Source organism: Euphorbia lathyris, chromosome 10 (assembly GCF_963576675.1).
Source record: "Euphorbia lathyris chromosome 10, ddEupLath1.1, whole genome shotgun sequence".
Taxonomy (NCBI): Eukaryota; Viridiplantae; Streptophyta; class Magnoliopsida; order Malpighiales; family Euphorbiaceae; genus Euphorbia; species Euphorbia lathyris.
Window position 1 is genome coordinate 47,665,685 of NC_088919.1, and position 24,318 is coordinate 47,690,002.

Consider the following 24,318-nt stretch of genomic DNA (forward strand, 5'->3'; position numbering starts at 1 on the left):
TTGTTTATCTTCATCGTATTTTTTGTTCTTTTGCAACTTCTACTTCGATTTTCATATTCTTTATCGGGTTTTTTTTCTGCATCTTCTTCGATTTCTTGTTCTTCTACTTGTTCATCATTTTTTTTTCATTTTCTTCTTCTACATCTCTTGTACTTCATACCAAATTCATTACAACGAATCATGACATCTGTTTCTACGGTGAATTTTCATGATTGAAAGTTTGTTGGAAATCTACAAATATAAGGAGACGATTTTATGGATGTCCAAATTATGGGGTTGGTTCTTTAATTAGGTTGATTGATTAGTATCAGTGATTTGTTATTGATGAATTAGCTTGAATAATTGATAACAGTCATGATTGATTAACTTGTATAAATTTGGAATTGCAGATTAATCGGTATTGTGGTTATTTCATATGTTTGATCCACTTGTTACTTTACATAACATGACATCATTGTTGGGCTGTTGAACAAGGTGAGAGATAAAGATGAGGGGAAAGATAAAAAGGAATACAATGCAAAGCAATAAAGACCAGTTTTATGACATTAAAAGAAAGTTGAAGAAGTTCATACTTATTTTCATGTTGGGATTGGTAGTAGAAATGTGTATGTACAATAGTTGAATTTATATTTGCACTTGTTATGAAAATACTTAATGGTAAAATGGAATTTGTTGTAAGTTATATAATGTGATTGAACATATACAAACATAAGATTCTTTTAACTTAAATACACTAAGATTAACTGAAATTCAAGTCATTACATGAACTAATACGTCTTCAACATCAACTATCATGTCCAAAAGATTAACATAAACTAACATGGTCATTACATGAACTATATTAATCCCTTAATCTTTTATTTTCTATCACATTAAGCCTCCTATGATCATTAAAGTTAGCTACGAACATAAATTCAGCTAACAAAGTGGTATTATTTTACATACATTCAAATTTTTTATTTTTAATATTCTGAAATAGTTTTTGACATGTGATGTGTAATGTAGTTATAAAAAGACTGTAAAAATCTTTAATTCGATCTATAAAAAAAATATAATTTTAAATACATATAAAATAAATAACACTTTCCCAACTAAATAATTTGACATGCATAATATAAATAATGAATAATTCAAATGTTTAATGCATAAAAAATTAAAAGACGAGATCGTGAGGATGCTTTTTTGACTATAAATTAGTATAACACTATTTTATTTGGTACAATCAAGTGGTGGCAAGAACAAATAATACTCTGTGTACTCGACTTAACGAACGTTGATCCAGTTGATATCAGTGCGTCTTCCACCGTTTGATTTGGAAATGCAAAAAACTGCAACTTGGGTACCTTACCGAATCCAAAACCGCTTGTGACAGTCCTAACTAGTGTCTTTGTTCTCATCTGGAAAGACTGAGGGGGAAGATCGAAGAACCCATAACTCAAAAAACCCATATTTTTTCAAATTCCATTTACAGAGAAGCAATGGGCGGTGAAAGGAAGAAGATATTGGCAGGATTAGCGGTGGCTATGTTTCTTGGAATTGCAGTTTACTTCAGGCTATGGTCAATTGATTATGCCATTTCTTCTGATGATGCTGAATTAATAAGGTTTTTCTTTCTGTTCTATTCCCATTTCAATGCATTAATTTTCATCACTGAAAACCAGAATGATTGGATTTTTATTTTCCCCATTTCAATTGCATTTGTGGGTTGGGTTGGGTTGTCTCGCATTTTATTAGATGTAAACTGTTCCTTGTTTCTCCTATTCCAAATTGCATTGTAAGAGTGTTTATGGCACAAATTGAGTAGTTTGTTGGTTAGATTGACCTGAATTCATGTTGATCTAGTTATGTGGAGAAGCATTTGGGGTTAGAACTTAATTGGGGAATTATTCTTTGATTTAGTTAGTACTGGAAATCTGAATCCACATTGGAATAATATGAGATGAGTGAAGTATATATGATTGAGATAACACACCTACCTTAAACTTTTGAGTTGGATGGAGTGTCAAGCCCATAGGTGTACTATTTTATAAGGCTTAGAATTTCTCCTCAATAGCGAAAACTCTTCGAAAGTGGTTGGCATGCGTATAATTCAACAGGTGAGGCTCCCATGGTTGGTCAAGGATAGGCTTAAGCTGTTGTGTAGATGTTCTTATCTAGATGGGGCGTTGTGGAGTAGATGATTAACTCTTGGTGATGTTGCAGTTTTCAAAAATGGAATTTGTTGCCTATATGTTGTTCTTATCTAGATGTGAGCGTTGTGGAGTCGGTGATTAACTCTTGGTGATGTTGCATTATTAAGAAATGGAACCTGTTGTTCTTATCTAGATGTGAGCGTTGTGGAGTCAATGATTAACTCTTGGTGATGCTGCATTATTCAAAAACAAAATTTCTGCTCGAGAGGGAGCAAAGCCCAAGTCTAATGTGGAAGAGACTCGCACTTGCGGGAGAGATTGTTGGGATGAAATTGTGAGTTGGTATTGGAAAATATCGCATTACAAGAATATGAAATGAGTGAAAGGCATATAATTAGTAAGGATCCACTACCTTAAGGTTCATAATTCACTGACACGGGGTGCTCCAATGCTTATATGGGCGTTTAATTGAAATTTTTCGGATGCATTTACCCCCCAAAAATTAAGCTCTATACACAGGTTCAATGGAGCTTTCTGGTGACAGGTGAGTGCTCAAGTCCCCTCCCGAACCCCCTAAATCCATTCATGGTGTCAAGCCCATATATGTACTTATTTACAATGCTCATAGTTTTTCCCCAATGGCAAAAGCTTCCTGGGTCATTTATTTATATGATTGAGTTGCTATCCTTTCATTTTTCTGGCTCCTTGTAACTCTGGTGATGTTTTATATGGTGATTTTTTTTGTAGAAAACAATTTGATCTCGCAAACAGGGATGCAATGGATGAATCTGCTGAATGGAGAATGAGATATGATGAGGAAGCAGAGAGGGCTGCCAAGTGTGATAAGGAACTAGTAGAGGTAAATAAGTCCATAATCAGCTTTTTATGACATTTGAATGACATACTTGTGTAAAGATCGAGATTTAGCGTCCATTTGGTTCTCCTTTTTTAGCCACTTTTTGTTATTCTAGTCCAAATATTAGATATAGGAGCGTTTGATTAGGATTGATAAACAACTGCTTATAGCTATTTTGGATTGAAACTCATCTAATATCAACCAATTAACCGTAATAATAGATAGCAAAGCAACGACAGATAGTAAACAGCAACAGTTTTTGTGCTTCACCGTTCTACTTGCCATTTTTTAGTGGGATTGACTTTTCAATGATGCATTTGGGTCTATACTAGATAGCTTGGCCTGTCTTACTAGATAATTAGTGTCCGTTTGGTTCTTCTTTTTGTAGTTATCTTTTGCTATTTTGCTCCAAACAATAATGTAGGAGATGTTTGGGTAGGATTGAGAAACGGCTGGTGATAGCTGTTTTGGAAGGCTAATAAGCTAACGTCGATTAGCTACAGCAACAACGACAGCTGAATCAAATAAGCCCTTCGCCCATTTATTTATTTGTTTATTCTTTTTTAGTTTTTGATCGGTTTGAGGTTCTTCAGACGTTTTTTAGGTGGCTCCTCTCCCAATTAAAGTATTTTGCATACACTAAGAATCTAAGTGAGACCCAGCTGCTTAGTCGACTATAGTCATTTCGACTCAAGTCAAGCTTAATGAAAACTCAAAAACATACTTAAACCATCATAATCATGTTTTCCATCTGAAGAAACGAACTTTATTAAATAATTTAAGGCTTAATACACCATGGGTCCCTGTACTTGGCCAAATAATTAAATTGGTCTTCTGAACTTTAGAGATGTTTCATTAGGCCCCTAAACTTACTTAAACTAACCTATTGACCCCTTGAATTTGCTTAAAGTGACCTATAACCTCCCTGAATTTGCTTAAAGTGGCTTATTGACCGTCTGAACTTGTTTAAAGTAATGCATACTTCAACTTGTCCTAATCACTACTTTGCTATGCCATGTAGGACATTAGGAGTTAATGATATCATTTTAAACAAGGGGTGGCAATTTCTGACACGAAAACACGACATGATTGACACGAAAAACATTTTAAAGGTTGAAATATGAGCATTATCCTTTGTCTTGTGACAGATCAAGCAGAAAGTGGAAGATGCAGCTAGTTTTACCCAACAACTGACAATGCTGCAAAAGGTGAGTGAGTCTTTGACATAAGATAATTCCAATGCTTGGTTTCTCATAAACTGAAATTTGGTATTCTTCGGCTGAAATTTATGCTGCATGGAAACTTTGATTTTAAAGTGTCTCAAGTTTCCGAAACTGAAACTTTCGAAAACTTATGAAATGGTTTGGATCACATTTTTTGTAATTTAAGAAATTTGGAAACTCATTGTCTAGGTGTAATGCGTTTTCAGAAGTGGATCAATGTTAATTTGGTGTTCAGTAAATCCCTATATTTTCTAGGTCATCTTCTACAATAACCCCTACTTTCGTCCTAATTATTTCATTCCTCACCCGATCCTTTCTCGTATGACCACACATCCATCGCAAGATACGCATCTCTGCCACCGACATCTATAATTTTGTTCCATGTATGCGCCGCCTAAATTCTACTTGGGTTCACGTAGAACCAAGCGTTAGTGCTAATATTGCAGGGTTTTATACTGTTTTCCCCCAATAAACGTAGGACTAAATTTGTACCTTAAAGGGAAATATGCTTCTGTTGGATTTGCCATTAGTGGAGTCAGAAATTGCTTCACCTATAAAGCTTACATTGCACGATTTAATACGTGGAGTCTAAATCTGTTCTCTCCCCATAATCATAGGGCTAAAAAGTATATCTTATCCCTATTTTTTACAAATATTGTTTTCCGGTTTCCGTTTCCATGTAGCACAGGCTGAAATGGCCTCAATTTGTCAAAAATTTCTCATCTACTTGCCCTAACTGGGATCTGCAGTATGATAAGATAAAATACCATTTGAATCATATTCTTGATTCTGTATTTTGACTGGAGATTATTGACAGAATTCTACTGTTACATATGCTGTTATTTTTCACTCTTACGATTATGTCATTACAGGAAAACATGGATTTGATGGGAAGGATAGAGAGATTAAAGAAGGAGCTGGAGATTGCTAAATCTAGGTGTCGTTGATAATAAACGATGATCGAACATGCTCTTACATTCCTTCTCGTGTTAATATCTTGATTCTCGACGAAAACACGTCTGCCTGCAAAATTTTGAATGAGCAAAATTGCAGTTTGTGCCCTTTTAGAGTTAAGTATCCTCAAAGTTATGTATATTTTCAGGGAAGGTACTGTTGTAGAATCAGGCTGAATGAGTTCATACCTTCTTAGGCTGTGAGGACTGTCAAAGATAGATATGTATATTTAAATTTTGAAAGAAATTCAATTCTGTACATTCCGCAAAAAGAGTCTCCGTTTGGCTTTCCTTTTCGTGGTCCTTTTTACGGTTTTACTTTAAAAAGCAGATACAAAGTGTTTGGTTATAATTAGGAAATAGTTGTTTCATTTCTGCTGAGATGTTTTGGTAAAAGCTGAAATCTAATCTCTGAATTCGACAATATTTGTTGTGTGAGTTTGCTAAGTTAATCATTTTTGCTGAGACATTTTGGTCGAAGCTGAAATTTAACCTATGAATTTGGAGTTCTTATATTAAGCACCGGGTCTTCCATGTCACTCGGAGGACCTTCAATTCACATTTGGACACGTATATTGTGACCTACATTATAATTAAAATAGTAAGACCTTTTATAATTTATGTGGGTCCATGTTACACGTGTCAAAAATATGTATGGGAGGTCCTCCATTTGACATGATGAATCGGGTGCTTGTAATAATTTGCCCTGAATTTGACACAATCTGTTGCTTTTAACTATCAGTGCTTTAACACGGAATTAGATTATTTTCTTTAATTGCACGAATAAAACACAACTAATTGGAAGGAATATTAGTTAACATCAACCAACGGTAAAGAATTAAGAATTAAGCTTTTGATTATTTATTCTTTTATATTAAATTTTTTAACTTTAATTTTTACAGACACCGCATCCTTAAACCGTTAGTGAAAGTTCAATACATGTAAAAATTAAAGATAAAGAGCTTAGATAAGGAGCTGAATCATGAAAAACTATAAAAATTAAGGGTTTAATAAAAAAAAAGTTATAAAGACCAGGGACTTAAATACGATTTTTGTTAAAATAATAAAAAAATAAGAATAAATTGGAGACTCGATTTATTATAAATTAGTTAATATAAAATGTTTTTATATGATTTAACTGATATGTTTTTTTAATAGTCGTTTATATATTTTAGTTTTGAAGGAGAGTTTTGAATTTAATTAATTTAAATGATATTGCTTAGAGTTAGAAAAATAAAAGTATATTTATGAATCTTTTATTTATTATTTCAATTTCTTTGATGGTTGGATATATATGCGTTCTAAATTTAGAAAAATAAAAAAAAATTATTTATTTATTATCTTATAATAATAATATTATTATTAAATAAATATAAAAAACACAGAATTAAATACATCCCATGAAATTTTAAGTTTTTAAAGAATTAAAGCCTTGATTTTTAATTTTCTTGCATATTGCATCATTCACTAACTGTTGCACTAATGGATATATAACAATTAAAATCAAACGGTTTAATCTAAAAAAATAAATGATGACAGATTCAATTTTTAAAACTCTTATTCAATTCATTTTGTGTATGCAAAATTATCTGATTATTGACGTGACACAATTATTGTTGACATGACACGATATCAACAAACAATTCAAATAAATTACACGTATAATCACTAAAGTTCTATTACAATAAAACATTAAACTTTTTTTTTTCAATTAAGTTATTCTGACCAATTCAGATAAAAAAAATCACAGAAATAACTTTTTTTATTATCACGTAGCAGTTTCAAATAGTTATAGTAAGTAGATGAAAAATATATTTTTTACTTTTATTTTGGTGCAATATAAATATCATGTATGCGTAATATAAATAAAAAATATAAATAGTCCGTCATTTCTCACGTGGCTGTCAAGTCACAAATCCAGTGTGGTTATCTGAAATAATTGTAAAATCTTTATTAAATAAAATGAAATATAATGAACTTTGTAAAATATACCTCCAAACTTCAATTACTATCAATTCATTTTACCTCAAACTAATAATATCAACCACAAACCAACAATTGACAGCTATTTTGAAAGAAAAACAAAAAGCAACATTAAACAACAAATAAGTCAGTTTGAGGTTCGATTTCCCACTCCGTCAAAATTTAGCCCTTATTAGTAGGTGATCTGTAAATTCCACTGTAAACCCTGATCGAGGTCTGTGGTTTGTCCTGACCTTAGGAGTGGGTAGATCTTCCCTTACCTAAACTTTATTGCCTACCAAAAAAACAACAACAAATAAGTCAAATAGTCCCTAAATAATGACTGCTTATTCCATTTCAGACAGCCAACTAACTAATCAAAGATAAACAAAAAGAACAAAACACATAAATTTATTATGGTTGAACATACATCCAAAACATTTTTGTTTCATAGCTTCTTAAACACCTACTCAATTTTAAAAAAAAAAAAAACCCTAACCAAACACTATTTATTCTGGACTCTTGGTGTTTTTCGAGCAACTGGCATCTGTTTTCGGTTGCAAGCTATCCAGATATTTCGTTATAGTTTGCACAAACACTTCATCGTTGTCAGCTCGAATCAGCGATGAAGGCGCGGTAGCATTGCTGCTTCCTCCACCACTCTACAAAAACATAACATTTATATGAACTTTCAGTAACAAAACCAGCAGAAAATGAACTTGTTCTTCATTAGTCAACGTGTGGTAAGATCGAAACCTTAACGCATCTATGAAATAGGAATGAGAATGTCTACTTACAGAAGATGCTCTCCGGCGCTTCGGTGGTCGAGTTCTCTTGTTCATCATCCCAACCAACTCATCAAACTGAAAGACACAAAAGAGAAATTCCGTTTCATAAAAGGTAAGTATTTACTCGATTTGGTATGTGTATATGGCATACCTGTTTCGTGATTTGTTCATACTTCTCCGCGCATCGATACAGCCTCTTTTCGTCCTCTGCTTCTTCATTAGACATTCCGAATGCTGAAGTTGTGTGTTATTCATGAGAGCAGATGACTTGCCTTTTTAAGAACCGAATATTGGCCGTTACCAACTGCCTTATTCACAGACATGAGCTTCACTATCTCTTCCCGGTCACGCATTCGAAACACGATCCTTGTGACAAGGAAAACTAGTCTCTCCCTTCCTTTTTCGGTCAAAAGTAAATAGTCCCGGAGAAGAAACAATCACAAAGAACATAACTATTGCCAAATAAAGTGCTTAAAGATTCATTAACGGTTATAAATACTACTCGAACCAATATGCCAAAAACGAGCTTAACGAAATTAAAAAGATGCAGCTATCTACTTCCCATCTATGCATCGATTCATAATGTCGATTATTGTAAGTTTGTAGCCGATAATGGAATATAACGTCCATATCGGTCTATTTTGCATTGAGCTCCAAGATTCTAACATTCCATATTGGATAGAAAATGCTTATAAGAAATGCAAGTAACCGGAACGATACAACTAAACAAACTCGACATAGTATTTATTTATGGTGCAAAATTTCCACTTAATACAGGGTAACAACACAATGCACCACAACAATCGAGTGAATCTACTAAAAGTAGTCCTACGAAAACAATAACCGAATCCCTACTAATCCTTGGTCAATACGTGTCATCAATGCTCAATTAATCATTATAATCTCCGAAAAATTAGTTAGTTTTGTTTCATATATACGAAAAACTGTTATCTAACAGCATTATAAAACCGAAATACATGGTGTTGATTACCATAAGGTTGTAGCTGATGATGGACTATAACATCCATATCGGTCTATTTTGTATCAACCTCCAAGTAACGAAATTACGCCACGAAAAGAACTTGACATAGTATTTACAGTGCAAAATTTCCACTCAATAAAGGGCAACAACACAACGAAACGCCCCAACAATCGAGTGAAGCGACTAAAAGCAGTCGTTTCAGTTGCGACAAAGGAAATATATATAAAAAAAAAACTGCAAGTAATGAACCCAAAATCGTCCCTAACCAAACGTAACCAAATCTATTGATCTAAGTACAGGTTGTATCATATCTCTAAGGAATTCACTGTAACTTATAGATTATACCGTTACCGAGTTCTTAGTTCTTACTGGGTAGCTAATGACCAGAAATTCATTAGAAACGACGGTGTCATAGCAAACCAACTAATGAATGCCATGGCCGTAGCCGCTTCGAACTTAGCACAGTGGTTTACAGAACACTTGTTAAGATCATTGCCTACAAGTACTGTGATTCCAGCAGATGCACACGCAGCTGCAAAGGTGAGGGTCGATGTAATCTGCGCAAGATCAATCGCAAATCTATGTCAAGGATACATGTAAATCGAGAATTTATTCAGCGGCGCGCTATAATTTCATTATTACACTACATATTCTCGGTTCCGGTCACTCTTTCCAGAATTAGCAACAATCATAAGAATTTCAGAATGAAATGTTTATACATACTATATAAACAATAACTCGACACTAACTATACAACAAAATGTTTAGAGTAATGTTGTCTCGTGTCATAATCTATATATTCCACGTGATTATATATGATGTAAATGCAACAAAAATGATAATTGGGTCAAATTGATCGTTCATATGGGCTGTCCCTATAAATCATGTTGTCGTATTAGAAATTGATGGTCTTAGTTTACAACACGCTTTTTCTTATGCTGATAGAAACTTAATTCATCAATTACAAACAGAATTTCGATACGAACAAACTGAAGCATGAAGAATAGTAAATTCCTTTCAAAAGGGTATGCATACGGGTTAAATGCATCATTGGTCACTGAATTTATATGGTTGTCTCAAAATGGTCACTCAACTTCAATTTGTCACAATAAAATTACTCAACTTTGAATTTTGTCTCAATTAGGTCACTTGAGCGATTTTATTGATTAAAAAGTATCGAAATGAGCCATAGGTGACACGGCAGCCTGAGTCAACTAAAATCTTTGACCGAAACGCCACATGACATCCACGTAACCGCCACTTGGCTATCACATGTCAGTTATTTTAATGAAAAAAATTAAAATTTAGTTTTTCTCGTAAAAATAACCATACATGTGGCTGTTACGTTTCGGTTCGGTCGGAGATCTGAGTTGACTCATGTTTGGATCGGGGGCAAACGCCTATGAAAAAATCGCTTGGACTTAAGGAAAAGTCGTTTGGATTTATCGATCTGGGCACTGTCTCAGAGAGAGGCTCAGTGAAATAGACATGTCTGTGAAGATGCGGATTACCTGCACCTGAAAAATATTTACCATCCGAAAAGAGGAAAAAACGACGTGTTATCCATGTTATTATTTCGATGCATTTTAACCACTGAAATCACTGGAATGACCTAATTGAGACAAAACTCAAACTTGGATGATTTTATTGAGACAAATTGAACTTAAGTGACCAGACAAGCATATAAGTTCATTAACCAATGGTGCATTTAACCCGTATGCATACGTTAAGTCTCTACTTGCCGTTAAATTAGTTAGTTGTGAACATATAATTTAATTAAACGAGCATTAATTACTCGTTTCAACTGTAATTAAGCAAATAAAAGAAAGATAATGATGATTAAAATTACCCCATCGCCAATGGTAAAAAGACGAAGAATAATGCGTTTCCGAAGACTTCTTCTCACCATGAGCGCATACACATCAATAATCGCCAAGGACAAGCTCCAAAATATTTGGAGACAAACAGCTATAACAAGGTAACTGATCCAAAAATAGAAAGAAACAACATTTTCAACTTCAATTTCAAAAAAATCAACAAAGTTTTAACTAAATTCAAACATCATAATTTCAAAACCCAGAACAAAATCATACCGAAAAGCAGTGACAGAGCGAAAATCACTCGTTGAGGACATAACACAAACAGATACAAGACCAAATATGAATTGAGCAAGTCGGAGAGAAAGTCCACCGTGAGTTCCGGGCATACCTTCAACCTCTTTCATCCTCATCCTTGGTCCGTTCAGAGGCCCCTCCGTCAACGGCGGCGCTTCCACCGGATGCACCGTCGGCCGGTTACCATTCATTTTTACACGAAAACAACTCTATATGATGGATAAGATGCAAATTTTTATAATGGGGTTTGCTGAAAATCCCAATTCTATGGAATTGTCACTGAAAATGATGATCATAAATTAAAAGAGTATCAATAGGAGTGAGTGTAGATTTTCTGAAAGATGCAATTTTTGACAATTGGGTTTGATTAAAATTGGGATTGTGAAGAATCAGAAATGGAATTTTTAGTGAATAAGTGTGGAGTCTGTGGACTGACTTTGTCTACTCTCTCTGTCTCTCTCTTCCATTAGCTTTGCCGCGTCAGTCGTTGCCACCGCTCTAAAAGTCAGTCAGAGCAACATAATATGGACCCAATTCCTATCTCCACCGTCCATTTCCATTTTCAAAATCCATTTCATATTCTTCTAATTAAGGGTCAAACTTATATCAAATTTTATATACATAATGGCCTTTATGTGATTTATTTGATGCTATTATCAATTTTGATGTATTTAAAATAGAGGAAAGTAAAAAAGAATATTAGCTTACATAATTATAATAATTTGTTTTTATATTCTGATTTTTAAAGAAAATATTGTAGTGTTTTTTTTAAAATTTTAATATGGATTGTTATTAATGCGTTAACTTGGAATATTAGAGAAAAATATAGGACCATAATATAAAAGAGCCGACTGAGCAATAGGATGGTCGTCTCATTAGTTTGTATATGAACGAACTTAACTGAGTAAGAGTCATTTAGAAGAAGTAAGGAACGACACTGACCAACCAAATCACTGAACTCCGACTGATTTTCATTACTGGAATAAATAGTATCAGCAACCATCTTGGTATCCGTCTAAAAAATAATTTGTTGGTACCCTTGATCCGCTACCACTCCATTGCTTGAACCAATGCCAAAATATCAACTTCTATTACGTCCAGCAATTTTGGAAGGATTGACGACCGAGTGACGATGAAACCTCTTTGGTCATTATAGGGAATAGTAGTAAGACCCACTTCAGCAGATGAAAAAATGTAGTGTCATTATTGCATTTATAAAACGACGAATGGGGAGGGTGCAAAGCTTGACAGCCCGTAACTTACTAGGCAGAGAGTGCAATTGTTGAATTTGTTTCGCCCGTAACCAAGAACAAAGTGTATCCATAACCACGAATTTGATCTGTTCCGACGATGTAGAAATATGATTCCAAAATTTGTCTTTACGAAATCTCTAAAAGCTCCACAACAACGTCAGGAATATGTTAGACTTTACTTTGGACAGACTATGGAGTAAAGAGAAGAAGAATTGTGTGAAGCTGTTCGCATTCCGAGCCACATCCGCCATTGAATCTGCAAGACCAGCCAAACATCAAACATCTCGAGCGATAGGACATTCAATAAGTAAGTGTCAAGATTCTTCAATATTTCAATTACAATACACCCAACCACTATCAATTATAACTTCTTTTCAAAGAAGGTTGACTTTAATAGGAAGACAATTCCGAGCAAGCTTTCATGTGAAGATGCGAACTTTAAATTTTATTTGACAAGAGCTGATTTTTAATATCATGATCAACTTGTTAGAATTTAGAGTGTAGGTTTTTCTATAAAATGATGAGCAACACTTATAAATGTTACTTCTATATATTTAGACTAATTTATCGATGTAATTTCAATTTCAATAAACTGATTTTTATTTATAAAACATTGTAAAAGTTTAAGGACTATTTTGATCTACAATTCTAATATTTTTCTTAGACGCTGTCGTTTTAAAAGCGCGCTACGTGTTAAAGATGACTACTTTTTGGTCGGCTAAGCATGACGGCGCGATTTTATATCATGTCGTGTGGTCTCAGAGACGATTATTAGACTGCAAAATTTGGGGTCAAAATTAGGGTTTTGGATATCTTGCTGAATCAAAGATGTTGGAGGTGGTTTTGAACGATCGATTGGGGAAGAAGGTTAGAGTGAAGTGCAACGATGATGACACCATCGGCGACCTGAAAAAGCTGGTGGCGGCGCAGACCGGCACTAGAGCCGAGAAGATACGCATTCAGAAGTGGTATACCATATACAAGGATCATATAACTCTCAGGGATTACGAAATCCATGACGGCATGGGTCTCGAGCTTTACTACAACTAAAAGGTTTTCTCCTTTTCCTATTCCCTGTTTACTGGTTGAATATCTGTGAACTTTTATCTTATTTCCCAAATTTATTGTTTAATTTCGTCTTTGCCGCTTGAATTTTGATGGTCTTTTGGAAGATTTGATTGAGGTGTGTTCTTTCAGCTTTGTTTATATCTATGTGATACTCTATTTTTTTTATTGAGCTAATTAACTGAGACTGAGAGCTATATCCCATAGATTTGTTAGTCAGAAGTTAAATTATCAGAAAAATTACAATTACATGTGGCTAACAAAGGCCAATCGAAATACAGGGGTTTATTAAAAAAAATTGGCGATTACAGTGGCCAAAATACTGCTTTGGCCGTCACTTTTGACTCTAAAGTTATTGTGGAAGATCAATTGTAATCTGGTAGTACGAAATGGCCCAATATTGTCTTGATGACAGAAACTCTTGTTCCATTTTATTCCTTTCTAGGGATTCGTCGGTAATTTTTGTTGGTATTTACTTATAAAAGAGTAAAATTGAGCTAGGATGTCTACCATGAAGATGAATTTGAACTATTTTTCTATCATAAAGCAAGATTGTGCCATTTTGGATTGATCTTCTTCACTAACCATTGGGGCAAATTTGGTGTTTATACCCATATAAGTGTAAGTGTTCTTCAGATATTTGACAAAAATTGGTAAAAGACACTAGGATAGTGATAATCAGGATGAATATGGTATTTTGCGTGGGTGAATTTCTTGGACTTTGAGGTTGTTTCTCCCTTCTTAGATACCACAAGAAGGTCTGTTGTACTCTAGGACTATCAATTTTTTAATTCGATAACACGATTTACAGAGGTAACCTCCTGTTTACGACGCGTTAGACATGATTATCATTTGTGTGTCATTTATGTTATATATAATCATGTTGAATATATGGATCACATAACACAATTATGACATGACAATCGGTTTTGAAGCCCTTGCTTATTGTAATTCGCCTTCAGTTCTCAATTTTATAAGGAGCGAAAACAACAAGCTTTGAAGTCTATTCTATGTAAAAAAATGAAAGAAGTTGTGATTCATGTTTACTTGTACTTGGTAAACGACATGTGGCAGAAACACCATAGGAGAGAATAAAATACTCCTCTTCTTTTAGTTTATGAAATCGGTGGGATAAAGGGTCAGTTTGGCCCTGAAACTTAGAGTTGCAAGATCGATTTTGTCAAAAATGAATTATAGGTATTAATTTAGCTCATGAGTTGGCATTTTTTTTATACATGCCAGCATATGTTTACTGACCTTTCAACATGTGTCAATTTATTCTCTCTCAAAAAAAAAAAAAAAGGTGTCAGTTTATGATACTTACATGTGTGATTTTGAACCAATTTGGCCCCAAAATATACCAATTTGAAGGATCAAATTGATACCTCAATGCACTTTGTGCCAAATCCTATTTGAAACTTTATTAAGAAATCTAGAGATGGTTAATGCATTCTACTCTATCGTGTTATGTGATCTACATTGTCTACATATAATAAAGGATACCATTTCATGTGGAATTTGGGAAGATCTCGAGATTGCATGACAGTATGAGGATACTTGTTGAATGTTGTACCTGAGCTGAAGTTCAATGTCCTTAAAAATGCTAGGCGCCCTTAAGGCAATAAGACCTCGAATCCCCCCGAGGCACCAGATGCCATCTACTCCCTCAGGGCGAGTGAAGTGAGGTGGCGTTGCTACAAAAAATGGTAAAAACATAAATGAACACTAAGTTGAAATCACTGCACTAAGTATTATGGTTGTGGTTATTCTCAGGTGTTGTGTGCTTGTGAGTGCATGGAATAAGATGATTTGGGAATCAATCTCAAGTATGGGGCTGTTATGTTTCAATTTAGCTCAAATCAGTCACATGAAATGTATGTATATTATACTTAAATACTATTAACTTCATTGATCTATGATCATTGGATCAATTACATTGTCCATGCATTGATAAGTTCTGCTATTTGTACTTGAGAAATGAATGATTTGTGACAAGTATTTTGTTGTAATTATGCTTCCTTTTATATTCCCTTAGACTGGAGGAGTAAGTGTCCGTTTAGTTTTCTTTTATACTCGAACATTAGATATATGAGTATTTGATTAGGATCGAGAGCTATTTTCGAAGGAAAAACAGTTCATATCTACCATTAAAACAACAAATGGTAACAACACATACCAGTAGATAAATAGTTGTTTTGTCTGTTTTGTTATTTATCGGTAGATGTTAACTGATTTCGTTTTATATGCATAATTTTAAATATGGATGACTTTTTATCTATAGTGAGCAATTTTCACATTTAATGATTCCTTTGGAATCAATTTGATTAAGATATAATGTGGGAATGATTGTTTTGCATAGTTGAAATCAATTTTCACAACAAATGATTCGTTTTGCATAATGTGGGAATGGTGGTTTGTATTTGAAACTTATTTAAAAAAATAATGTGATATCTAAAATTATGCGGGGTATTATTTAGTAACATGTTTTTTTTTTACTCGAAATCGGATATCTTATTAATCAGAAGGGTTTGTGTCCTTTAAAATGACGTTTGTCAGCCAATTCGGCATTGCAGTGGAAACAAAATCGCTAGCATTGAAACGGGCTTGCCTAGCTACCAAATGAGCAGTACCGTTCGCTAAACGAGGAATATAAGAAACTTTAAAATGTAGATATGACAATAACAATAACTTGCAATCAGCAATAATCGAACCAAATTCAGAGAGGTCTTCACGTGATGAGAAGATAGCATCGACAACCACTTTGGCGTAAGACTCAAATTCCACATGATTGAAATTAAGATTAGCGAGCCAAAGCATACCAGTGCGTACCCCAAGTGTCTCGAGAATCTTTGGTTTTTTAATCCCATTAACCAAACTACTGCTCCTAATCCGCTGCGGCCGTCTTCCGTGAATATTGCGATGTTAGAATTGCACTTGACGGCTCCTGATCTGGGTGGACTCCACAACGCTGTTGCCGTTGTCGTTCCATGTGTCCGATGAGGTGCTTTGAATTGATAGGCTCGCCACTCGTTGTAGTTGTCCAACACTTTCTGCCAACTACGCATTACCGGACACCAATCTGTCTCCCACAAGATGCGGTTTCGATGCTCCCAAATAGCTAGCAGTCCGCAGCAGAGCCGCACCGCTGCAGTCTGGTCCTTAATCGTCAGTTCTCGAAGCACCCACGTGCTAAAAGACAGCCGCCACAGTTCGGAACTGCAACCTGCGCCTCTCTCCATAATTCACTTAAAGCAACTAGTAAATAAGTGGGTGCCAGTTTCGTCCTCCTCCACACACCGGACACTCGAGAGAAATCGGAACCTGTCTATGCACAAGCTTTGATCGAGTGGGCAAACAACTCGATAATATATGGATGATAAGGAATTATTATTTTTTAATTTATCTATATATTATATTAAGTTTATATGAGAAGAAAAATAGAACAATTAAATATGTATATGACAAAAGATTTAAATTTCGATTAAATTTTTCATTTAAATATCACACATATAGAAATACCTACCTCAAGTGTTGAATGTTAGCATAGGGGTAAATGATAAAATTTTACAAGTACCAGTGAGTTTTTTTTATTATTTTACTAGACTGGGCTATCTATTTTTAATCATCCAAGTCCAAATCAGATTTTTATTTTTATTTACATTTATCAAAATCTTTTTTATATATTTTATTATTACGGTGGTTTTCATCTGGTCAATAGCTGACCAAGTGAATTTGGTCAGCGGTGGTTTTCACCTGGTCAATGACTGATCAAGTGAATTTAGTTTGTCACTATTAGATCTAGTAGGTGTGAATTTAAGTCTTACGATGATTTTAATCTTCACATGATTTTAATAAGCTTAAATCTTAAAATATCAGAATATTATAATTTTATCTTTGGTTTTGTCAAATTTTCAGTTAGTCCGTTATAGGGGGAAAAACAGTTTTTTAAAAAACCCATCAAATTTGACATTTAAATAAATTTATTTAGAAGTATAAGATACTTTTAAATAATTTGTCAATTCTGACTACTGTGTAATTTATCTTTTTTTTCTTTTTTGGTTTTGAGTCCGGTTTATTAGAAGCGGGTCAGATCATGGATTGAGCGAGTATTGAGACCATAAACAGGATTAATCCAGCCCATTATAAATTTATGTGGGTCTGGATTTGAAAATTTAGTTTCAAAACCAGCAAGTACAAAAATTGATGGGTTTAGGTGTTCCGATTTATGCAATGTAAAAAAAACATTAAAATAGATAGATAACGTATTTTAACTGGCTAGGACATTAATTTCTAATATAACAACACAAATTATGGAGATGGTGGAACCTGTATAGAAGATTTAAGGAAGTAGTGATTATAAGGATGATAGTTCGGATAACAATGAATTAAATTACTCATTGGAAATTGAAAATATGTTATTGAATTTTTTTAGTAAGATAATGTTTTTAATATATTTCTACATGTTGTAAGGCTTTGTTCTTTATTACTTAAAAAAACTGAATTTAATTGAATGTTACTGAACTTAACAATAATAATAATATTTTCTCAAAAAAAAAACAATAATAATGATATTAGTCTTTAAAATAAGTTTAATAATAATATTAGATATTAATAAACTTATAATAATAATTTTATTTTTTTTTTGGTAGGAAAGGAAAGAAAAAACAAACAAAAAAAAAACCTAACTCGGGATCAGCCTGGAAAAGCTGACTCCCACCATGTCATCCAAGATAAGAGACGAAATGAACTCCGGAGGAAAAGAAAAGGTAGAGAGCCCCAACATCCTGGCATGACCTTCAGCTGCGAGACGGTCCGCCACCCGATTTTGCTCCCTATAAATATGGCTGAAGCTAAAAGAATCAAAGGAAGAACATAACCTCTTAATCCCTTTGATTAGATTTTGGCTATTTAAGCAGATAGCGTTATTGTCTGAGATCATTCTGACAGCTTCAAGGTTGTCAGACTCCACAAGAAGATTTTTCACCCCCATATTTTTAGCTAGACTAAGGCCAGACAAGATCCCCAAAGTTCTGCAGAGTAGGAAGAACCCATGCCCAAATTCTGAGAGAAACCAGAAACCCAACCTCCCCCATTATCTCTTAGAACCCCTCCAGCAGCAATTCTCCCATCCTTAAGGCAAGAACCATCAGTGTTTAATTTAATCACGCCTTCGCTAGGCCTACACCAACCTAAAAGATGGACCTCTTTCCTCTGAATAGACCTAGCTAAGGCATCCTCTTTGAAGCTTTCCACAAAGGTGCAAATCTTTTTGGAAAAGAAGTCCAGAACATTAGGAATAGTGACCGTATCTCCTCCAAAAATCTCCTCATTTCTCCATTTCCAAATTTGATGTCAGACAATCACAAATAAGAGATTACCATGTTTAAGATCAGCCAGTAGCTTCCCACTAACACCATCCACAAACCAGTCAAGGTCAGAATGGGAAAAGAAAGTAGAAAGCACCTTTATAGGGAGAACTTTTTTCCACACCTCTTTACTCCTCTCGCAGTCTCTGAGAGCATGACATAAGATCTCTTCATTCCCTCTGCATCTACTGCATGCTCCAGACTCCACCAAATGTCTTCTTTTTCTATCAGAGTTTGTAAGCAATCTATTTTTAGCACCTAGCCACAGGAAACTCCTAATACGATAAGGCACATCTAAGGCCCAAATCGTCCTCCACAACCCAGGGTCAGAAGAATCCACACTTTGGTTGAAAGCCTCAAAAGCCGATTTGCAAGAAAAAGTCCCGTTGTTTGTCAAAGACCAACAGTAACTATCATTGTCTTCCTCCTTGTTACTAATCTTCACTCCTCTAATTCTCAGGAGCGACTCTAGACTGAGGTAAGAATCAAACTTCGACCAAATCCAATCACCCTCAGAATCGACCACATCCGCAATTCTCCAGTTCTGAATATCAATAGGCGGTAAAGATATACAAACCTCTAATAAAGGTTTTTTACCAATCCAAATATCATTCCAGAAACTAATAGAATTACCATTGCCTACATTCCACCCAATCCTAGTACAAAACTCTGAGAAAACAGTACTAAGACCTTTCCAAAGAAAAGAACAATTGACCACTCTCTCCTTAGGTCCCCCAAACACCTTATCCTTCCTATATTTACCACATAACAAACGCACGCAAAGAGCTGACGGAAGTTGCCACATTCGCCAAAGAAGTTTCATTAAAAGCACTTTGTTATTCTCACTGGCTTTCCTAATCCCCAGACCTCCCTTGTTTTTAGGTTGACAAACCTCGTCCCAAGGGACAAGGTGAATCTTCCTCCCCTCCTCAGCTTCACCCCACAGGAACCGGCGATTGATTTTATCCAGAACTTTGAGAACCGGCTCAGGCAGACGACAAGCCTGCATTATATGATTAGGAACCGCACAATTGACAGACTGAATTAAAATAAGGCGGCCCGCAAGAGAGAGAGTCTTAGCTTTCCAAATGGCACACTTCTTATTGGTGTTATCTAAAGTATCCTTAAAGGAAGATTTAGAAACTCTATCACTATGGAGGGGAATGCCCAGGTACTTACCCAGAGAAACAGTCAGAGGAATACCAGAAAGATCACTCAACCTTTTGCAGACTCTCTGGTTCATATTCTTAGAACACAATATCCTGGACTTATTTATATTAAGCTTCTGACCAGAGGCAGAACAGAAACAATTAAGGATATCCATAATCACACTAATCTGCTCCTCATTTCCTTCCACAAAGATCAAAACATCATCTGCAAAGAAAAAATGAGTAATCTGGGGACAGAATTTATTGATGGCCACCGGATGGAACTTCCCAGTACCAACAGCATCTTGGATAAGATGGGTTAATCTTTCCATTGCAATAACAAAAAGGAAAGGACTCATAGGGTCCCCTTGGCGGATACCTCGGGAAGGAGAAAACTCCTCCGACATATCCCCATTAATCAAAACTTGAAAAACAGGAGAAGAGATGCAAACCTCAATTAAACTCCTCCAGTTATCAGGAATCCCCACCCTCTTCAGACTATCAAGAAGGAAGCTCCAGTTTATGCGATCATAAGCTTTTTCCAGATCTAACTTCAGAGCCACAATACCCCTTTTACCCTTCTTAATTTTTATAGAATGAATCATCTCATGGGCTATGACCACATTATCCATCATTTGTCTACCGGGTACAAAACTACCTTGATTCTGGCTGATGATATCAGGAAGAATACAACAGAATCTATTGGCCACAATTTTAGTAATAGTTTTGTAAAGAACATTACAAAGACTAATAGGCCTCATTTGTAAGAAGGAAGATGGCTTCTCAACTTTAGGAATCAGCACCAGAAGAGTTCTGTTTACCAGACTAATATCTTTGGAGCCATTAAAAATTTCTTTAATAAAACTATAACACCTCCCAATGTTTATGATAAAAACCAGCTGGCAGACCATCAACTCCAGGAGCTTTAGTAGCCCCAATGCTAAAAATAGCTTGATCAATCTCTTTCTGGGTAGTAGGTTGGAAAGCTTCCAGAATCTTATCCTCACCCAAGATAGGAAAAGTGGAGACCGAATGAGCTTTATCCAGATCAACAGGTTCCTCTTTAAATAACTCTTTATAGAAATTAAGGGCCAAACGACGGATATCCTCATCCTCATAAACCCACTCCCCATTTGAGTCTTTAATAGCATCAATCCTATTATTTTGTCTTCTAATAACAGTAGAGAGATGAAAATACCTGGTGTTCCGATCTCCATCCTTAATCCAGGCTTTCCTAGATTTCTGAAACCAAAGTAACTCCTCCTGTCTAAGCACTGCTTCCAACTCCTTCTGAAGGGTTCTAAGCAGCCCATCCAAACTATGATCAAATCTAGCCTCCAAAATACGCTGAATGCCCTCAATTCTACTCAATAATTTGTTTTTCCTCCTAATAATATGACCAAAGACGTTTTTATTCCAACCCAGAACATTCTTTCTAAAACCCTCAGCAGCTAGTAAGACATTAGAATGAGGCTTCCAATTCCCATGAACAAAGTCTTTAAACTCAGTATGAGCTTCCCAGGCCACCTGATACCTAAATGGTCTATCCCCTCTAGGCCGAAGACCTCTCACCAGCCTGAATAAGATAGGCCAGTGATCAGAGTGCCGGAAGGGAAGATTTAACACAGAAACTTCAGGGAAACTAGTTTGAGCTGGAATATTGGCATAAACTTTGTCCAGACGAACAAAAGTATTGCGCTTCCAAGTAAACTTATGACCAGCAGCACCCAGATCATGAAGCCCACACAAATCCATACTCTGCTTATGATTAAGGCAACGATTAACATAGTGATTCGCACCCCCTCTTTGATCACTCATAAGGGCAATATCATTAAAGTCACCAGCCACAAACCAAGCCTCAGACATACTAACACTCATAGAATAAAGAACCTTCCAAAGCCGTTTACGATTAGCCAGGATAGGATCAACATAAACAAAGGTAATAAAGAATGGTTTATTACCAGGAAGGATCACCTTACTATGAATAAACTGTATATCCATACTAACAATATCAAAATGGACACGATCTGGCTTCCAGAACAGCCAAATCCCACCAGCCCGGCCAGTAGCCTCCGATCTTACATAATTCCAGTTTCTAAACTTTTTAACCACCTCGTCTGCCTTAACTCCACCAATCTTAGTTTCCATTAACACAAAACAAGAAGGATTAAACTGTTTGATTAAATCTTTAACATTGATACGGGTAGCCTTGCTAGCCGCTCCTCTAACATTCCAAACAAACAAATCCATAGAAAGGAGGACTACTGACCCCACCCAACACCCTAAACCAGGTACTTATTAGGGGCCCCTGAGAGCCTCGCAGAGGTGCCAGCAGGCCCCCTCTTATCTAACAAAACCATAGAACTATGACCATTTTTCTGCTTGCTCTTAGGCTTTTTCATACTAATTTTGTTGACACCTATAGATTTCCCAAAACCCGGATCATCACAGAAATTAGGGATACTAACCTCTTTTAACTTCCCCTTTCCTTGAGAAGCAATAGCTTGGGATCCATTCTGGGCTTCACCTTTGGACACAAAGAGAGGATTAACAGTCTCCACCAAATTGATTGATGGCTCAGCAGACTCCAAGCCTGGCATGCTTTGCTCAATGTGCTCATCAGTCTGGTCAGAGTCTTGTACCTCCTCAATAGTCAGAGCCCCAAATCTGGAACTTGAGTTAATGACCGAAGCAACCCCAGAACCCACACTTTTTTTAGGGCTAGGCTTCTCCTTAATCACTGGATTAGAAATAGAATGCGTCAGGGAAGTCTCTCCATTAAAGTCAGGGGGTCGATTCTGAGCAACAGTAGGTCGTGACCTAAGTCTTCCCGATCTTTTAGCAACCATCCAGGGGCCAAAATTCCCCACATCACATTGGATCCCTTCAGTTCTTCCCTTAGTAGCCTCAACAACCTCCTCCAACACCTTCTCCCTTCTAGGGCATCCCTCGTATGTATGGCCATACATACCACATTCAAAACAGATATTATGTAATCCTTCATACTCAATAAAGTAGACCTTATTATGAACACAGAATTTTGACAAAAGGGGTTTAGCAAGGTCAATGTCAATACACACACGAGCAAACTTGCCTCTAATGGCCCCAACAGTGGTTTTGTCCACATGGTGGACCTTCCCAACAAAACCGCCTATCTTATTAAGAAACACTTCATTATAATATTCGATTGGTAGGCCCGGGAACCTAACCCATGTTAAAATTCTGTTAACCGAGCAATCATGAGGATTAAAGTTGGGAACCCATGGTCTTAAGGCCAGAACATGATTAGAGATAATGTACGGCCCTCCATTGATCACAGCATTATAATCCTCAACCCGAGTAAATTTAATAACATAGTAGTCATTCTCTAAGTCAGTGATACTGACTTTCCCTTTTTTTGCCCACTGAGCCTGGATCCTCTAGGCGAAATAGTTAAAACTAATTCTTTTCCCGAGAACCGTAACTATCAAAGAGATCCTTCACTTATCCCTAAGAGCATGCTTATCGGTCGAGGAGAGCCGGATCACATGACACAAAGAATCATCCTGATCCCCGTCCTCTTTGTCAGAATCAGAAAAAACTTCTTCCGAGTCTCCCTCCATAATTACTTCATTTTCACAAGGTTCCTCCTCGACTACTCCCATGACTGTATCCTTCCACGAAACTCTCCCCATTCCATGGTCCAACTTATTATTGTTTGACATATCTCCTACAGACCTAGGAGACACCTTTGCAACGGCCAAGAAATCCGAGGCAGCCGCGCCCTCAAGAAACAGGCCACTGCCCGCCAGGTTTAGGCAAATGCTCTCAGGCTCCCCGCCACCCGCCTGGGCAGCGCCCGCAGACACCCCTAGGGCAGCGCCCCTTAGACACCTGATTAGTGCCCGTAGACACCTGAGCAGTGCCCGCAGACACCGCCTGGGCAGCGCCCGCAGGCTCCTCCTTTCGCTGCACAGCCCCAGCCGTGCCCAGTAATACCGGATCCGCAGGCACCGCCGGCCTTCCGCCTGTCTCCACCTTCCTTGTCAAACTGCCAGTCGCGCCCAGCAGATCCGGAATCGCCGGACTCATCCCTCTACCCATAGCCTCCAACCCTCCGCTAAACCCTAACCCCCGCGCCTCACTACCCTGCCATACCGGATCGCCGGCCGCCCGTGGAGAGATGGAACGGCGGATCCCGATCTCCACTAACATCCCATCAACAACCAGATTCTCACCCTCAACCACCCTAGCGTCGCGCGCCCAGTCCAACCGAACCGCCGACGACAGCCCCCCTCCAAGCCGAGATCGGACTCGATCTCGTTCCTTCATCCCGCCGGAAAAACGAAGCCGTAGAGAATGAGAGAGAGAGAAGGAGAGAAAAGAGACAACGCGTGGTGTTTTTTTTTTTGTATTATATTTTTTAATTATAATAATAATTTTAATGATATTATTAGACATTAATAAGTTTAATAATAATAATAACAATAATAAATA

At 36.3% G+C, this 24,318-nt stretch overlaps 3 protein-coding genes across 3 annotated transcripts; 2 read left to right on the top strand and 1 right to left on the bottom strand.

Annotated features, from left to right (window-relative positions):
• The first annotated feature begins 1,218 nt into the window (after nucleotides 1-1,218).
• On the top strand, nucleotides 1,219-5,502 carry LOC136209246 (uncharacterized). Its single transcript, XM_066000671.1, has 4 exons — nucleotides 1,219-1,603; nucleotides 2,880-2,991; nucleotides 4,137-4,196; nucleotides 5,084-5,502. Exons 1-4 carry the CDS (start codon nucleotides 1,479-1,481, stop codon nucleotides 5,156-5,158), a joined length of 372 nt encoding a protein of 123 aa, XP_065856743.1. The 5' UTR covers nucleotides 1,219-1,478; the 3' UTR covers nucleotides 5,159-5,502.
• A 2,018-nt stretch (nucleotides 5,503-7,520) lies between these two features.
• Nucleotides 7,521-11,539, bottom strand: LOC136208840 (CASP-like protein 5A1). Its single transcript, XM_066000095.1, has 5 exons — nucleotides 10,990-11,539; nucleotides 10,746-10,878; nucleotides 8,066-9,453; nucleotides 7,924-7,989; nucleotides 7,521-7,788 (listed from the first exon to the last, which is right to left on the bottom strand). The coding sequence occupies exons 1-3, from the start codon at nucleotides 11,199-11,201 to the stop codon at nucleotides 9,262-9,264; spliced, it is 537 nt and encodes a 178-aa protein (XP_065856167.1). The 5' UTR covers nucleotides 11,202-11,539; the 3' UTR covers nucleotides 7,521-7,788; nucleotides 7,924-7,989; nucleotides 8,066-9,261.
• Nucleotides 11,540-13,003: 1,464 nt separating this feature from the next.
• On the top strand, nucleotides 13,004-15,362 carry LOC136208788 (ubiquitin-like protein 5). The gene is made up of 2 exons (XM_066000015.1): nucleotides 13,004-13,316; nucleotides 15,102-15,362. The coding sequence occupies exon 1, from the start codon at nucleotides 13,092-13,094 to the stop codon at nucleotides 13,311-13,313; it is 222 nt and encodes a 73-aa protein (XP_065856087.1). The 5' UTR covers nucleotides 13,004-13,091; the 3' UTR covers nucleotides 13,314-13,316; nucleotides 15,102-15,362.
• The last annotated feature ends 8,956 nt before the right edge of the window (nucleotides 15,363-24,318 follow it).

Excerpts from the sequence above, each read along its gene's own strand:
- LOC136209246 (XM_066000671.1), top strand. The coding sequence starts at position 1,479 with ATGGGCGGTGAAAGGAAGAAGATATTGGCAGGATTAGCGGTGGCTATG. Across the intron at positions 1,604-2,879 it reads GATGATGCTGAATTAATAAG|AAAACAATTTGATCTCGCAA; the intron begins GTTTTTCTTTCT and ends TTTTTTTTGTAG. Across the intron at positions 4,197-5,083 it reads AACTGACAATGCTGCAAAAG|GAAAACATGGATTTGATGGG; the intron begins GTGAGTGAGTCT and ends ATGTCATTACAG.
- LOC136208840 (XM_066000095.1), bottom strand. The coding sequence starts at position 11,201 with ATGAATGGTAACCGGCCGACGGTGCATCCGGTGGAAGCGCCGCCGTTG. Across the intron at positions 10,879-10,989 it reads CGCTCTGTCACTGCTTTTCG|TTACCTTGTTATAGCTGTTT; the intron begins GTATGATTTTGT and ends TTTTTGGATCAG. Across the intron at positions 9,454-10,745 it reads TTTTTACCATTGGCGATGGG|ATTACATCGACCCTCACCTT; the intron begins GTAATTTTAATC and ends GATCTTGCGCAG.
- LOC136208788 (XM_066000015.1), top strand. The coding sequence starts at position 13,092 with ATGTTGGAGGTGGTTTTGAACGATCGATTGGGGAAGAAGGTTAGAGTG.